The sequence below is a fragment of the Podarcis muralis genome, chromosome 5 (genome assembly GCF_964188315.1).
Source record: "Podarcis muralis chromosome 5, rPodMur119.hap1.1, whole genome shotgun sequence".
NCBI lineage: Eukaryota > Metazoa > Chordata > Lepidosauria > Squamata > Lacertidae > Podarcis > Podarcis muralis.
This window is the reverse complement of record NC_135659.1, coordinates 70,591,424-70,608,121: the sequence shown is the minus strand read 5'-3', so window position 1 is coordinate 70,608,121 and position 16,698 is coordinate 70,591,424. Positions and strand designations below refer to the sequence as shown.

The window sequence follows — 16,698 nt, the reverse complement described above, 5'->3', positions numbered from 1 at the left end:
ATGCTTTGGTGATTAAGATGTGACTCCTGTTAACACATTTCTTTGCTTTTATTATAGGTTTTTACAGCCAAAGACTCCCCTCAGCCATCTGAAGAGAAAGTAGGTGCTTTCACGAAGATAATAGAAGCAATGGGTTTCACAGGACCACTAAAATATAACAAATGGGTAAAAAATTCATCTTGTTTTCAGTGGCTCTAAATCAGGAAGGACTACCAGAATAAAGTAGTTCAAACTTCTGCTTATAAGCACATGTCTGAATGTCTGTTATGGTGCAATCCTAAGTATGTCTGTTTGGAAGGAAGTCCCACTGAGTACTGTGGGGGCTCACTCTCAGGTACACATCTGTAGGATTGCAGTGCTACTTCATATTTGTATCTGAATGGTTAAAAGCTTGTGTATGTGTGGATTTCAGCCATTTATAGTGGACTGGCTGGACATTTGTGCCACATTTTCTGGTGGAACTACCATCTGATTTATTTATTGATATTCCACTTAATCGCAGAGTCTTACAGCAGCTTTTTCTTATTATCAATATGTCTGACCCCCAGGGGCTCAAAGGCACTAAAATTCTTGGGTGAAAAAAGGCCAAATGAAGTAAAAATACATTATAAACATAAAATATGTCTAAAACAACAGCAGAGCTCATATCTCACCTTGAATGACCTGTCTAAAAATACATTGAAAGGATGGGGTGGGGGTGTACACAGTGACTTGCTAAATTTGTTAAAGAGGCTGGGAAAGGGGCAGTTCCGGGTGTGGTGGTGATGGTATCTCTTGAGCTTTGTCTAGGAGATAGATTGATCTTCATCCCCAGCCCCTGGAATGCTCCTCTTCCAGCAGCAAATGCAGCAGCTGCTTTTGTTTAGAAGCTTTATTTTTAATTTCAGTTCCTTTTAGTCTTCTCCTGTGTGTGTATTTTATTTTATTAAAAGATTTATAGACCTCCTTTCAGGGCAGTTGCCATGACAAGGCAGTGTACAGTGAAATAACACAATAAATATAATATAAAAAGCACTGCAGTAAAATTTTATCCAGATACAACAATGAATCAAAATTAGATTAGATGAAAACATCTCAAGAGCATATACTGATGTTACACAACAAAATAACTGTCTGCCAACCCATCTCTACAATCATTGATTTGATAAGCCTGTTGATCTTTTAATATGTTATTACTTGAAGATAAGCATAATGCCACTGGCATTATTGGACCACTTCTGCTGCTGGCCTGGCACCTTAGTAACATGGAGAGTTCTCAGAGAGCCCATTTCTAGTAATGATCCCATATACCATCATGGGCTGGTATGAAGCTCCATCCTGGGCCCTGTGAAATTTTGATCTGGCTGGCTTGGATTGCATTGTGATTTTATGTTGTATAGACATGGATGAATCTATAAAAACTGCTGAATCTATAAAAACTGACTGACTGAGCAGAAGGTTTGGCTAGCATACATGGGATTCCTTGACTCTCACAAACATTGCATTCCATAGTAAGCACCAACAATAGTGTTCACAAGCAAGCCTGCGGTCACCTAGTCTGAGGTCTGGAAATGATTATTCCATCACCTCTCTTGGATTCATTTCATCCACTAACTATCCTCACTACTTAAAAAAAATATCTGCCTCCTTTCTGAGCCCTCCAGATACCAATTTCCTGGGATTTCAGCTATGTTTTTAAAGAGAACTAGAAAGTTGTACCTACCTATGTCTAGTGTTATATCAATCAAAAGTACGGTTTATGTTACAGTGCTTCTCTTCAGTACCACAATTGACCCTCCTGCCCATGCTGTCAAGTTGGAATTGGATGTGGTATACCATCAAACTGCCTATGGCATTGGGATGTGAAAATGGGAGTTTTCACTAAATTAAGCATTTCTATAACTGTCATAATTTTCCATGTAGTCAAAATACTGTAAACATTCCTGTAATATGGAGTTGTTCAATCTGTAAAATTAAATACTATTTCTTTAAAGGAAGGTTCTTAAAAATAAGTGGTAGATACTTATTTGAGCTGGTCTTCTTGAAAGAACTAAGAATCTTATGAGAACTTAAAGCTTAGCTTCTACGCTTGCACCAACTATCAGAAATTTTACAAAGGAAGATGGATGCAAAATCTAGATGTTTGTTGTTCTAATAACTGTACTTGAGGGAAAACTTGGTGGAAGATAGTTGGAATGTTAGTACGGTGTCAGAGTGCAACAATACTTTGAGAGGTTATTCGAAAGAAAGTGCACTGAAGTTACTTGTCAGTTATTACAGTTCCATTTGGGATTAATTTTTCCAGTTCCATAACTCTACTACTGAACTTAGTAGTAGAGCAAGAAGGCCCTATACAGTGGTACCTCGGTTTATGAACATAATCCGTTCCGGAAGTCCGTTCTTAAACTGAGGCATGCTTTCCCTAATGAGGCCTCCCACCGCCGGTGCCCTTCCACCATTTGGCTTCCGTTCTTAGACCGAGGTCAAGTTCACTAACCAGAACACCACTTCCGGTTTTGCAGAGTTCTTATACAGTTCTTATACAGTCTTATATAGTTCGTAAACAGGGCTGTTCTTAAATTGAGGTACCACTGTACTACTAGCCTGCTGGCGGTTACTGTGACACAGATCACAGTACAGGTAATGAGTATAGGCATTCTTTTCAAGATCATTCAGGACTTAAAATGTAAGAACCAGAACCTTGGATTGGGCCTGGAAATGAACTGGCAACCAGTGCAACTGATACAATATCAGTGTAGTATGTTCTGACTATACTCACCTGTAACCGGTTGGTTACACTTTGTTCCAGCTGAGGCTTCCCACCCATCTTCAAAGGCAGCCCCATGTAGAACATTACAGTAGTCCAATCTGGATGTGACAAATGCATGAATGACTGAGGTGAGATCTGACCTCTCTTTACATAGGGTTGCAGTTGGAGTACCAGCCTAAGCTACCATCACCACCAGAGCTTTCCCAGACAGCAATAATTCCGGAAATACCAACTAACTGCCAACTGATCCTTTAGGTTTAGTGCAACAGGCTGAAAAGCTCTATACAAAGGTGTCTACTGTCCCACCCACAGTACCTATGTCATATCTGGATTAAGTTTCTCCCTCATTCTCCCCAAATGGTTTAGGAGCTCCACAGTCTCCTCAGGATAAGCTTGCAGAAGAGAAAAATGACTTCTCCCTGCGGCTTCATATAGATAATTTGCATAGCAATATGGTTAGCAATATGTTTTAGATACAACTTGAGTTATATTAGTTCTTCAGGTCTTGAGAGCCAGTGTGGTGTAGTGGTTAAGAGCGGTAGTCTCGTAATCTGGGGAACCGGGTTCGCGTCTCTGCTCCTCCACATGCAGCTGCTGGGTGACCTTGGGCCAGTCACACTTCTCTGAAGTCTCTCAGCCCCACTCACCTCACAGAGTGTTTGTTGTGGGGGAGGAAGGGAAAGGAGAATGTTAGCCGCTTTGAGACTCCTGAAGGGGAGTGAAAGGCGGGATATCAAATCCAAACTCTTCTTATTATTATTATTCTGCCTGCCTATCAGCTACCTTGATTCCATTGTGGTGTCCGGTGACTTAGTGCACATGGATTCTTTTTTTCCTTCCTTTGCAAGTGCAGCTTAAATTCAGGGTTCATCTGGAAAGGAAGATTTTTTCCTTAATGGAGCCAATCCCAGCAATTACTGAATTTGGAACCAAATTAAAAATGTGCCAAATACAAGTCCCATTTGCAGAAGAATGATCAGGAGTGCACTCCAACACTCCTTTTTGTTCTTTGTAGCCACAGCTTTACCTTGATGTCAGATGCATGTAACTGAGGAGAAATGGATTTACATACCAAATGAGGACCCCTGGCAGTTCCCTATGCTTGCCCTATAGGAAGCTGCCTTATACCAGATCAGACATTTTTGGCCCATATAGTCTTGCATTGCCTCATCTGACTTATATTGGCTCTCTAGGGATGTTGGCCAGGGTCTTTTACATTACACACAACCTGACACTTTTAGCTGGCGATGGCAGGGATTACATTTGGGTTCTTGTTTCATACTAAGCATGTGTGCTTCCACTTTTACTGCCAACAACACGGGGGAAAAAATAAGAATGTCAACTAGTTCACTAAACAGCACCTGGATTTCTGGGTGCTTCTGCGACCTTGTGAGATGCAGTTTAAATAAATACTTGGCCAATCAAATTGGAACTAAAGAGCCCAATCTAGATTCTGGAATATAGCATTAGGCTCTGGGCTTCTAGCAGCAGCACAAAGGGACTCCTTGTGCTTTTGAATCCTTTGGCTCTGGTTCTCAAAAAAAAAAGGAAAAAAAAGTTCTACATAGCACAGGAATGCCAACACAAGGGGCTTAAAAAAATCTGGAGTGGGTGGAGCCTGAGCTAATGCCAGAGCACACTTTTGCTGTAGTGAAGAAGTGAGTTTTGTATTTCAGCAACTGAGTCAGAGGTTTTCCCATCTGCTTCTCTTGCACATCTTGTGCTTGCACTACAACAAGTTTAATAGGGAATAGAACGGGGCTGTAACTTGTGGGGTGATTTGCCTAGGGGGAAGATCCTCAGTCCATCTTTTGTATACGTGCATTCATTGAGCCTAGTACTCAAAACTGCACAGATCATGTGCTCCTTCACATGTGCCATATATTCTCTGATATGTTGTCACTGTGGGCTCATTCAGCTTATTTTCCAGATGATCTTTGTTTTCATTATAATTTCCTTTATGGGCCCTTTGAGGGTCTTTTTCTCTTGCTGCTCTTGCTTTTTCCCAGATCTGAGATGGAGGAGTATTGAGCGTCCTGCTCTTTCTTTGTCTTTATTTTAACTTTGCAAAGGCTCACCAGAAACCTGTCTGGAAATTGGCTTGCAGTCTCCTACACTGTTGTTGGTTTAAAAAAACACAAAAAACCCTGGTCTAGACAAGTTGGAGTTCTTAGAAAGGGGAAGGGTTAGGATTAGAGGACCTGAAGAACTAATTAATCAATTGCTATAATTTTTACTGCCCAAGAAATTGTTAGTGTAAATAATAAATTGGTTAGTCATAATTTCCTGGACTGAAAAGAGATGGTGGCTACTAGCCAGTATAAGTTTAAGAATATTGCCAGCCCAACAAAATATCATTCTGTGGCAGGAAAATCCAGTAAACATAATGTGTTTCTTGACTTAAGAACATGGAACTGTGTCAAATCTTATTGGCGGAGTAGAAAAGAATATTGGCTGGAATATTGACTAATGTGTCAATGTATAAATGGTATACATGAAACGAGACCTTGGAAGGGCTAGTCTTAGAAGTGAGTACAGTATGCAAATATTTTTTCATTTATGAACTTACTCATCAGATATCCATATAATGGAATGAAACAGCAAACACATTGGGAAACAGTATTGCTCATGACTGTCATTAACAGGAATTTAGATGGCCTAAATGTGTGAAGAGCTGAAATGCATGCAAAAAACCTTGACAGATGTTGATAAAAATTGTGCACTGCTGACTAGACAGTTTGAGCATTTGGAGTCATCGATATGATAACTCAAAAGTTAACTTAGTATTTTGGTTTGTTTTCAGTATGGGAGAGTGCTTCACACAGTTAAATAGCAACAAACATAGCACAATAATATAAGTATCTCAGAAGACTGAAGGCCATCTCCACAATTATTTATGCAAATGTTTTAAGATTTTATTACAGACCCTAAACAAATGTATAGTTTTGATAGCAGAAGAAGTGTATTTGGAGTGATTAATGAAAACTCTCACATTATGCATGTTGTGAGTATTAAAAGCAATTGTTTTTCTTCTCCAGAAAATCAAAATAGCAGCCCTGCGAATGTACACATGCTGTGTGGAGAAAACAGACTATGAGGAATTCTTTAACAGTAAGTTTTCCATCTCTCATATCTTATTCACTTCTATTACATCCCCACCCTTAGGTTATGAAGGAAGTAGGACAGCCTGCAGCGTGGGTTTAATGCTCAAATCTTGCCTATTTCCTTATAAGTGTGTACGCCTACACTTATTTCTGCCTGTTATAAGGAACAGTTCTTATGAAACAAAGCCCGCTATACAGCCAACATATTGCATATTTAAAGGGAAAAGAAAGAGGTCATTCATATCCAACCTACTTTTTTAAAAAAACCAAATCTTACGAATATGAAAACACTAGTCTTCACTGTCACTGCAGGTAACCTAGGCACTGAGTTTCCTGCCCTGTTGCCACTCCTGTATGCTCAACTTGTTTTTCAACCATCCTATGATCCTTTAATTATTCAAGCACAGAATGGAATGTGAAGCCCATGTTTGGAAGAGAGTTATCATTAATATGGTCCTGCAATAATAATTAATGACTTGGCTGTTAAACAAGAGAGTGGTTTTCAACTAATAGATCAGTGTATAATGAGCAATTGAGTGGACAACCAGAAATCATTAATCCATTTTTCCTCACCTTTCTAGTTTATAACAGAATCAATAAAACCACAAAAACTAAAGAAGTAAACACGTAAAATTAGCCAAGTTGCAGACAGAAGGCTTGCCTAATGAATAAAAAATTTCAGAAAGTGGTGAGATGTCACCAGAGAAGGTGCCATATGAATCTCTGAAGATGCAGAGTTCTAGAACAGTTGCCGTAACAGAGTTTTCCCACATGTTCCCACTAATCATGCTCAAATGGGGTTGGGAGATGTAGGAAGACCTCTCCCAGTGATTTGGGTGGATTGGCAAGATTGGCAAGGAATTGATCCTTTAAGTATCCTTGATGTAGGCTGTTTAGGAAATCTACTAGGTCAGCTTCTCCACCCCATCTTAAGCCATGAAGAACAAGGATCAAACACACAAGTGGACTACACCAGTTGGGTTCATCATAAGTCTTTGCTTGCTCCCACTCTCATCCCTGTAGTTTTTTAATTAATTGAAGCTCCCAGAAACTAGAGAGCCAATCTGGTTCTCACTCGTAAGAGTGGATATTTGGGAGTGATAATTTTGGGAGTGCTAATCATTTCTCCATTCCAGAGGTCAGCTACAGCTTGAAGGGAGGGGGCCATAGTTCAGTGTTAGAGTACATGCATCCCAGTTTTAGTCCTTGCCATCTTCAGGTAGGCCTGTTTCCTGTCTGAAACCCTGAAGATCTGCTGTCAGTCAGCATGCAGACAATTTTGAGCTATATGGACCAATTGTCTGAGGCTGTAAAGGGAGCATTCTTTGACAGAACCACCACTAGTCACAGCTGAGAAAATCCCCCAGAGCCATAGGGATACAGAGGTGAGAAGTCTCAGGACACATTTTAAGGCAAGTATATTAATGATGATAGTTCATGATCTTGGTATTACATTCTTATGTTAACACTTTGCTCACTCAAAATACAGCATTTGTTGTTTATTTAAAATGTTTATATGCTTAGCTGTGATTCCTGCATTTAGCTATGACTCCTGCATTGCAGGGGTTTGGACTAGATGACCCTTGAGGTCCCTCTCAGCTCCACAATTCTGTGATTCTATGATTCTCCAGTTTAAGAAAAACCAAAGTTGACTCCGACAATAAAATAGCAAATAAAATTAAACTTAAAATGCACATGAAGCAATAGAAGCACAGGAGAGTATTAAGTCTAGCAGAACCATTGGTTTAAAACAGCTTTGGTAACATGCTGAAAAGCCTGGGCAAATGTGCTGGAAAAGACATGAGACTTGGTAGCAGGCAAAAGTCCTTCAAGAGGGCATTCTACATAATGGGTGATAAAACTGCCTCTGCCTGGTAATCACCTAATTTCAGGAGACAGGAACTTAGAGAAGGGCTTTCATAATAATGTAAAATTTGGGCAGGCTTGTGTGGTCAAGTATCTTGAGTCCTAAGCCATTAAATGCCCTTGAACTGTTCCTGGAAATATACTGCAGCCACTACAGTTATTTAAGAAGTGATCCTAGTTAGTAGCCTAGTTCTTCAATTGTCCAGTAACAAAAGTTTCCAAAAAGTTTTAAAAAACACTACAGCACATTGCAATAATATAGATGAGAAGTTACTAGGGTGTGGATAGCTGCTGCCCCCCCCCCCTTTTTTTAAGACAGGCTGTAGCCATGGGCATAGCCAGGATTTATTTTAAGGGGGAGGCAGGCTTTATGCTGGGGGGGCAGGGCAAAATCAAAATACCTGCAATACAATCAGGCAGCTAGTTCAGCATTTCTGTTTATTTACTTAATGGGGGGCAGCTGCACCCCTGTGGCTACGCCCATGGCTGCAGCTGGTGTATCAGGCTTAACCATTTGAAGGTGCTGCATGCCGTGGGTGGCCCATGAATCCCCACTGTATCCAGCCCCATCCAGAACAGTTTGGACATCTCCCTGTTCTATGAATTGCACACCAACAGTGAAACAGAAACTAGGTCAGTCTAAAACCTGATAAGGAGCAATAAGCTGAAGCTCAATCCAGATAAGATGGAGGTTTTGTTGGTGGGCAATTTATTTTCCTTGCGGTATTAACTGCATAGCAAATTATCATTCATTTTTAAACTTTGCATAGGAAAACATTTGATTTTGTTACAATATTTATTATTGTATTTTATTTTGTTATTATTATTTATACCCTGCCCATCTGGCTGGGTTTCCCCTGCCACTCTGGGTGGCTTCCAATACATATAAAAACATAATAAAGCGTCAAACATTAAAAAATACATTTGTGTAAATTCATTTACTTTTTTTAAAAAAGATTAAAGTAATGGATTTTTAAAATAATTATATGTATTTTTTAAGAATTTCAGATGCCTGACACGTTGAACTCATGGTTTTTAGTAGCACAGCTTCACGTCTGGTAAGCAAAACTTTAAAGCTATATTTTCTGCCCCTCAAAAGCTGTATTTTCTGAATTCTGCAAAATCTATACCAACTACAGAAGTCTGTCACTGCTAGTGACAAAAATATTGGACTTGTGGGCAGTGTTTTAAAAAACAAAGGTCAAAGAAGCCTAATATTTGTCGTTATTTCTAAAGTCTAGTAGGGGGAAGGATATGGCTAGGAATAACTTTAAAATAAATAAATATATAAAGGTTTCATTCACCTTGAATGGAAAGGTCTCTTATTTAGCTGTTATAGGAAAATCTCACATTTACGTAAAAGTGGTTTGAATTGTGAGAACCTGTGGTGATTTTACTTTCTGGTTGTCAGAAGCCTTTAACAAATTATACCATTGACATTTACATTTGCACCTCTAAAATGTACCTACAGATTAAGTGAATGCCAGGTTGGTTGCATGTAGAATATTTAACACCTCAGAAAGTGAGTTTTCCCTTCATTTGTTAAATAACTGGCCAAGAAAAATAATTAGGCAAAATATAGTTTTCATCTAAAGTTACGTGTTTGAAAAGGTCAAAGTGATATAGCAATGATGCAGAAGGAAGGAAATTATTTTTCCAATTGCTTGCCTCTCTGAAAGTTAATAGCACTAGATTTGAGTCTACCAATATAGACGCTCAAAAGGTGTCACCGAACAAAGTGTAACCACATGACCCAGATAGCATGTGTACTTTTTTTTCATCTCTCCTTTTCCAAGCTTTCTCAATTACTTCAGGGTTCCAAATGATATTATGAACTTTATTCCAGTGGTGTGTGGTGTTAGCTTACAACAGGCATTCAGAAAATGAGACACCTGAAAGATTAAAGTATGTACGCATCTGATGAGTGCATTTAAGAAAGCTCTTTTTTAGAGCACATTAATCACTGGGTTGGGGAAATAAAGATGTGACGCAGACACATGAATCCTGAGCTAATATAGGGTGCTTTGGGGGGATTTTGGTTATGTCCCAAGGCGAACTGGGGATCTGACCAGGTACCTGAAGTAAAGTGAGGTCCTGTGGTGCCTCAGTGATTAAGATGTCTAAAAATGTTGCAGAAAAGTTTCTGCTAACAGCAAAACTAATGTATTTAAGCTTACATTGAAAGGGAAATACTAGGTAGGCTGTGAGGGAAGGGAGAGTAGACACCAGGATGGGAAGCTAAGGGGGGAAATGCTCTCTTGTGATTGACAGGTCAAGCTTGTAATCAAATGGAATTGTTTTACTTTGACTCTCCAATCTGTGTTCTTGAGGAGGAATGTTGAAGAAAAATAACCTTTGCCGTATATGAGCAAAAGCGTGGAAGCATATATCTATCTATCTTGTTTTTTAAATTATTTTACAAACTTATATTCCACTTGATTAGAAATAGACTCTCTAAGCGGTTTACAAGAAACAAGCATTAACATTTTAATAAAAGACAAAGTATTTAAAGAATTCAAATACAGTGGAACCTCAGTTTTCGAGCATCTCGAAAGCCGAAGGCCAAATGCCAAAAACCTAGAAGTAATTGCTTCCGTTTTCAAACATGCCTTGGAAGCCAAACAGCTTCCGAGGCACATTTCTCCATTTTTTCAATGGATTTTGCCGACCGCCCATTGATCCTCAGTTTTTGAATGTTTCGGAAGTGAAATGGTCTTCCAGAACAGATTATGTTCAAAAACCGAGGTTCCACTGTATAATTAAAATCAACAGTTAAGATGAAACAGCTTAAATCATATGCATTCATCACATGCATGTCTGGAAAGACTTGCATGAACAAAAACATGTTAATAAGGTGCTGAAAAGAATACAGCAATGGTACCTGCCTGGTGTCAATAGGCAGGGAATTCAGAAGTGTAAGTGCTGCAAAAATAAAAGATTGTTCCCCACCCCACCCCCGGTACCTATTTGTTTGTTTGTTCCATACAATTTATATACCACCTGTAGGGAAAAAAAATCAAAGCAGTTTACAAAAATGATAAAACAATGGAATTATCACTAAAAATTTACAGCCATAATTTAAAACATAGAGAAAGTAAAAATCACAATAGACTAAAACAAATAAAAACTCATACTAAATTTAAGTAACTTAAGTGATTCCTTTTTTATCTCTCCTCTCCGCCCAACTGCAATGGCTACCCTTGCTGGAAAACCACAGCTTGTACCCTTCTGAAATTTGTCAGAATTCGCTCCCTAATAAGGATATACCATTTCCTTAAATTACATACACACACACACACACACACACACCCAAATAAAAGTTACAGATATTTCATTTTGAGTGCAACACAAAAAGCCCCGGAGCGAGTTGCCTGCACTGTGACAGGCTTTATTTATCCACCCTGGAGCAGGGGCAAGGGGAGCCTTGCTTTTTCTGAAGTGGACTGTGCCTTGGACCCTGCGCCAAATTTAAGTTGAAACTGAATCTTGTGGCCAGAAACCAATTTTGCAAGTTGCTTTGGGTTACATTTTGTAAATAAAATTGACTAATAAGTGCAATAAATAATAATAAAAGTAATGATCTTATCCTCTGAATGTTCATTCTTCATTGCTGCTGTTAGACTCACAGAATCGCTAGTAACTAGCTCAGTAGATGGGCATCACAGCAGCCGAAAGCAGCCATGCTAATTGCTGTACTTGTATTTTCAAAAGTACGTGTTGAATGTATTCCAAATATTTCTGGTACCCTTGCAGCTAATTACATCTCAATGATACTTTAATCATTCAAGCTATTATGTGTTGCCTGCATTCACAACTCAGATTACATTTGCCCTAAGGCTGAAGATGCCATGTTGAGGCAGCCCTGTGCTCGTCAAGTTCATTGTGCAAGCCTCCTTTGTTTACCTCTTTCTAAAATGCTGAACAGGAGAGTAGGAAACTGTGATGTTTTATTAGAGAGCTCTAGCTGCTTAATGGTGACTAAAATAAAAAACCCCAAACAAAACTGAGGATGGCTGTCGCAGGAGATGGATAGTACTCAGAAGCCGTCTTCAGTGGGCAAGTACAAGCCGTGCATTTTGGACACACATCCTACAACTTGCACACCAACTTGCTCCAGGCTGAGGTGTTGGAAACCAAAGATATCTGAGGTCCAAGCTAGTCATTAAATGGATCTTTGCATTTAATTAGCAGGTTTAAAAAAAATGCAAATGGCATCAGCTGAAGCATGATAATTATTAGGATTGCAGCAGGTAAGGAGAGGAACCTGAAAGGTTGCTTTTTCCTGTTGATACCTGCCTGTAGGTCTGTGAACCACCTTGAGACCTCCGGGTATAGGGGGTATACAAGTTCAATCAATCAATCAATCAATCACTCAATCAATCTATATCCTCTTGTGGCCCTGTTATATGTTCCCCAGATATATGCCCATAGCATAGAATAAACTTGCCCTGTTCATATTTCTAAGGTAATTATCTTTTTAAAATAACATGGATAGTCTTTTTAAAAATCCCAGATACTGTATTAATACATCACTAAAGCAAAACTTCCCTATACTCAAAATATGGTTTGGTTGTTGAATAATTGAATATATTACAAAACATGACCTTATGGTAAAACAATAAAAAGTTTTGCAGCTGTGTTGATGTAGTTAGAAAATCTAAGAACGTGTGTCATTTAACCTCAAGTGGCAGTTGTTGTAAACGAGGTACTGTTTTTTAAAAAATAAACTCTCCAGATTTCATGACCTCATTCAGGGTGCTGCAACACTGCTCTGTGACAGCACTAAACATCCAAATATACAGCATCTTTTAAAGCGTTGGGCTAAGTGTTACTTGAAAAAAACGTTTGGTTCTTGTTCCATCAGTGAGAGCTTACCGTGCTTGGTCTCTGCCACTTTTGGCTCCTATTTTTGTTGTTGTTATTATTATTAATACAGGGAACATTTGACAAAAGTTTTATAGTAAAAACGGGCATGTCCATGGTCCCACGGAGCTTATAGTGGTGCTTACGTTGTTATCAGACACACTGCTGCTGTATATTCCTGGATCATGCACCAGTTGCATCTCCTCCTTTGTCTCCCCTTTGTACTTCTCATACTCTTAAAGTCAAGATTTCCAGAATCTAATGTATTTCCTTTGCTATCCTCTAGGATGTGTTTAGTACGAATGAAGCAGGAAGGACGAACAGGAAAATACATGTGTCGCTATATAGTTCATTCTATGTGGGAAGATGTTGAGCAACGTGGGAAGGTCATGGGAGTAAGTAGTCTTTGGCACAGATTCCTTTATCACATGACTGTCATGTTGTGTCGGTGTCAGGAAGCCCGTGCTTCAGAATTCAGATTGCCTTAGCCATGTGGTCCATCTAAGATTTTACTATTTAATATATTTGGAAGAATGACTGAGCAGAACAGTGAACAGATGGTGTTTCCAATGATCTTTTCTCACATGCAAGTACAACTAGCCATAAACTTCATCTTAAGCTAAATTTAAATATCTCACACTGAGGTAACTGCAACAGCTAATATGTATTCATCCATGTGTTTTTATTTTTTGCATATATATCCCACCTGCCTTGCCTTCAAGGAGCTCAAGGTGGCATCCCCTCTCCATTTTATTTTCACCACAGCCCTGTAGGTTGTTAGGTTCGGCAGAAATCCTTAGCATAGCTGTGTGAGAGTAGCAGGCAAGTCCTCAACCATTGGAGAGTAGGCAGGCAGACCTTGGCAAAATGAGGTATAAATGCTAGGTTTGACCAACTGGCCAGTGATTTCTTGTTGCCAGCAATAATCTAATGATGGTGTCCAGTTATTGCACTGTGGATTGATTCTTTGCAAGTGTTCATCCTTGATGGAAAAAAATGGCATTCTGACTACTTATACAGAATGGACAGCAGTTGCTATGACTTCATGGGTTGCTGTAGAGAGGTGTTAGCCACTCTCTTAGACACTCCCATCATTCCGTACCTGAGAAAAAGTCAGTTTGCTGCTCCTGTGATGTACTCACAGTGGAGGTTTTCAAATCATCCTTCCAGCCTATAAAAAAGTGTGCCGCCTAATGCTGAGAACTAATTATAGTAAGCAGCAGTCAGAGCATTGGAAGGTCAAGGATATACCATCAGCTGCCCAGAGCAACAAGCTAACAATTAGCTAATCAAGCAGTATTTATTTCAGAAAGTCAAATCCAATCAAATTAAGCTTTCTGAAAATATGCTCGATTTGGTCAGTTTCACCAATGTGATTTAAAAGGCAAAGCCTGTCATGTAATAAAGGGGAAGGCAAAAAGAAGAAGAAAAAGAAAAAACCCTCCTGGCATTGCCATGGGATTTTTTTATAAGGTATTCAGTTTTACTTTCTCAGTAGTAATTCTACCAACTCATAGTTAATGATGTGAAGGCCTGGGGAAAACACGGAAATATTTTTTCAAGAACTTTAAAATAACTTTCCAGTGGGAACACTGAAAATTTTGGGGAACACTATAAGGAGAAAACTTCTCATGCAATATTTCCCCCCCTCTTTGAATGAGTGATATGGTTTTTAAGAAAAGGATGTATAATATTGTTATTTTTATATCAGATAGTCTACAGTAGAGTGCCTTATTCCTGAGTAAACTGTAGGCATATATAGCACACAAATTCCTTATGCATTTCTGAATCTAGAGAGCGCTGCCATCATGATGAAAAGACCATACATGGCCTAGCTTTCTTTGAATTGCTCCATGCTTCCTTCTGGCGATGTTTGATTTAGTTTTGAGATTCTAGAGCAATTATTCTCCATGGCTTCAAAATCTCTGGAAGTGTTGCATCTCTAAATGTAGCCAAGATTAAAGTTCAAAACACTGCTATTTCCTACCTGAGAAATAAAAATACTTGTACAAGAAAAAAATATTGCAAACCTGTGGATCATTGATGAGGAAGCTGAAGCCTTCCAGATGTTGTAGGATTCCAGCTTCCTTCCTTCCTGCTCATTGACCATTTTGGCTGGAGCTGAGGGGAGTTGGACTCCCAACAACATTTGAAAACTCTCTGGTTCCCCAGCCCTGCTAATAGGGATTTTGCAAACTATTATACTTGCTTTATTAATTAATTTAGAGGATCATTTAACTATAATGAGACTTTGTGTGGTTGAAACTACTGCAAGCTTTATTTCAGTTATGGGTTAGTAATAAAGAAGAAAATAGAGTGGTATTGAAAGAGTGTAGATTGAATAACATTTGTAAAGCCCTAAGTTCTTGTCCTTTTTGTAGATAGATATCTGGCACTGGCTTCTTAAGCTGTATATGAAGGCCAGAATAAAACATATGAAGTCATTGTTTGCTTTATACATATTTTTCTGAACTTTCACACACAGAAAAGTGCAATTATTATTAATTATATTAATTATATTAATATTACCTGATAATTTTTGTTATTGTTAGCTTGTAAGGAAGTCTGATTCCATAGTTTTCTTGTTCTGCTGACCCAAACAATGATGTTCCTTAAAACAGAAGAACTCACTTTTATGTTAAGAATTCATGGCAGAGAAAGTAAACTAGCTCAAAGCAACGAGTGCTCATTCCAGAACATTGATGATACCTTTCTAGGCCAAAAGGGGAATTTCAGCCTATGAAACTTGTTTACTCAAAGTTAGAAGGACTTTCGACTTTCAGAATTTTGATTTGAGATCTATCTGTTTTGAGTTCTATACAAAAGCATAAATCGGTAATTTCATACTAACATAGCATATAGATATAGCACTATAAGTAAAAGGCACAAGGAAGGTCAGCTATACTTTTACAAAGAAACCCCATTTAGGGGAAAGCTTTATGGAGAAATTATAAAAAGGTCTGTAGTTAATTGAAATACTTTTGAAAGATAACTATGCTGAAGAAAATAAAACTTAGATAATATTTTGGCAAGGCAAATGAAACATTGCTTTCCTAGCTGGCAATGTGTAGAGAAAATGGATGTTAAAATTATATATTTCAGATCTGGTGGCTTTGTTTGGTTTTAGAACATGCCATCTGGTATTACAGATGTAAGGATATCATGGTTTGAACCAATGCAATCCATTGCATTTTCACTTCAAATTTATGCTTATCCCTGTTTTAAATGGTGTATTAATTCATAGACTAGTTGTTAAAATTGTTGCAATCTGAATCTCAGCTGCAAAGTTTTGGGACCCTTTAACCTGGGCTCCTTCAGCACTCTTGATTGTTGGCAAGAGTTGAGACCCAAAACTTGACACAGCTGTAAAAACAGAAAGAAAGCCTTTGGCCTCAGCAATTCTACTGGTGCAGGCAGATTTCATATATAAATTTTACTCTCCTGCCCCTAGAACTAATGAAGTCAGTTTCTTTTGGTGGATATGCAGCCAGGTGTGTCCAGTTTTGTGGCTAACCAGTGTTCTTTACTTAATTTTTCCACTTGTGACTTTTCTACCAAACTTAAAAACAAGCATGAAAATTGGCTTGATGCAGTGATTCAAAGTATTACTAGTAACATTAGGCTCGATAAAAGATTTCCTTTTGATCCTGCTCTGCTCTTGTGTCTGTCTTGTATTTTATAGGCATGAACTGTCTTAATCTGTCAGCTGCTCAGTAGTTTTCATAGGTGAGAGCCAGGGACGGAACCTGAAAACACAAATTAATGCTCTACCTAAACAAATAAATAAATCTGCTAAGATGCTTCTAGAAAAAGAAAAACCCTGAATCATCTTTTCATTTTCAAAACAACTGAACTGGGGATGGGTGGGATTAAAATAAATGGTAGATGTTCGTATATGTCGCTCAGTGAGTTATAGGCCTGGTTTGGATTGTCACATCTTTGCTTATTAAGATGATATGTTCACATTGTAACTGAATATCCTGTCTTGTTCCAAAAGATTGTAAATACAGTTTCCCAGTTCAGACAAAATGGGAAACCATGTTTAATTAGAGTCTTCTTGGTTCAGTCTCTGTTTGCTCTGAAGGAGTTCTTGCATGGGCAAAAGGTTTTGTATAT

The 16,698-nt window shown here is 38.6% G+C and overlaps 2 protein-coding genes across 12 annotated transcripts in view; one reads left to right on the top strand and one right to left on the bottom strand.

Moving 5' to 3' along the window:
* The window catches only part of CEP250 (centrosomal protein 250), a 135,160-nt gene that overhangs the window by 78,108 nt on the left and 40,354 nt on the right, over positions 1-16,698 (bottom strand). The gene's annotated exons all lie outside the window — the stretch shown is intronic.
* UQCC1 (ubiquinol-cytochrome c reductase complex assembly factor 1) overlaps positions 1-16,698 on the top strand; it is a 42,436-nt gene that overhangs the window by 9,007 nt on the left and 16,731 nt on the right. For all 6 annotated transcript variants that reach the window (XM_028734747.2, XM_028734746.2, XM_077929146.1 and 3 more), the window contains 4 exons: positions 58-165; positions 5,788-5,860; positions 8,720-8,777; positions 12,869-12,977. In XM_028734747.2, the coding sequence (XP_028590580.1) occupies positions 58-165; positions 5,788-5,860; positions 8,720-8,777; positions 12,869-12,977 (348 nt within the window). The remainder of the gene's footprint in view (positions 1-57; positions 166-5,787; positions 5,861-8,719; positions 8,778-12,868; positions 12,978-16,698) is intronic.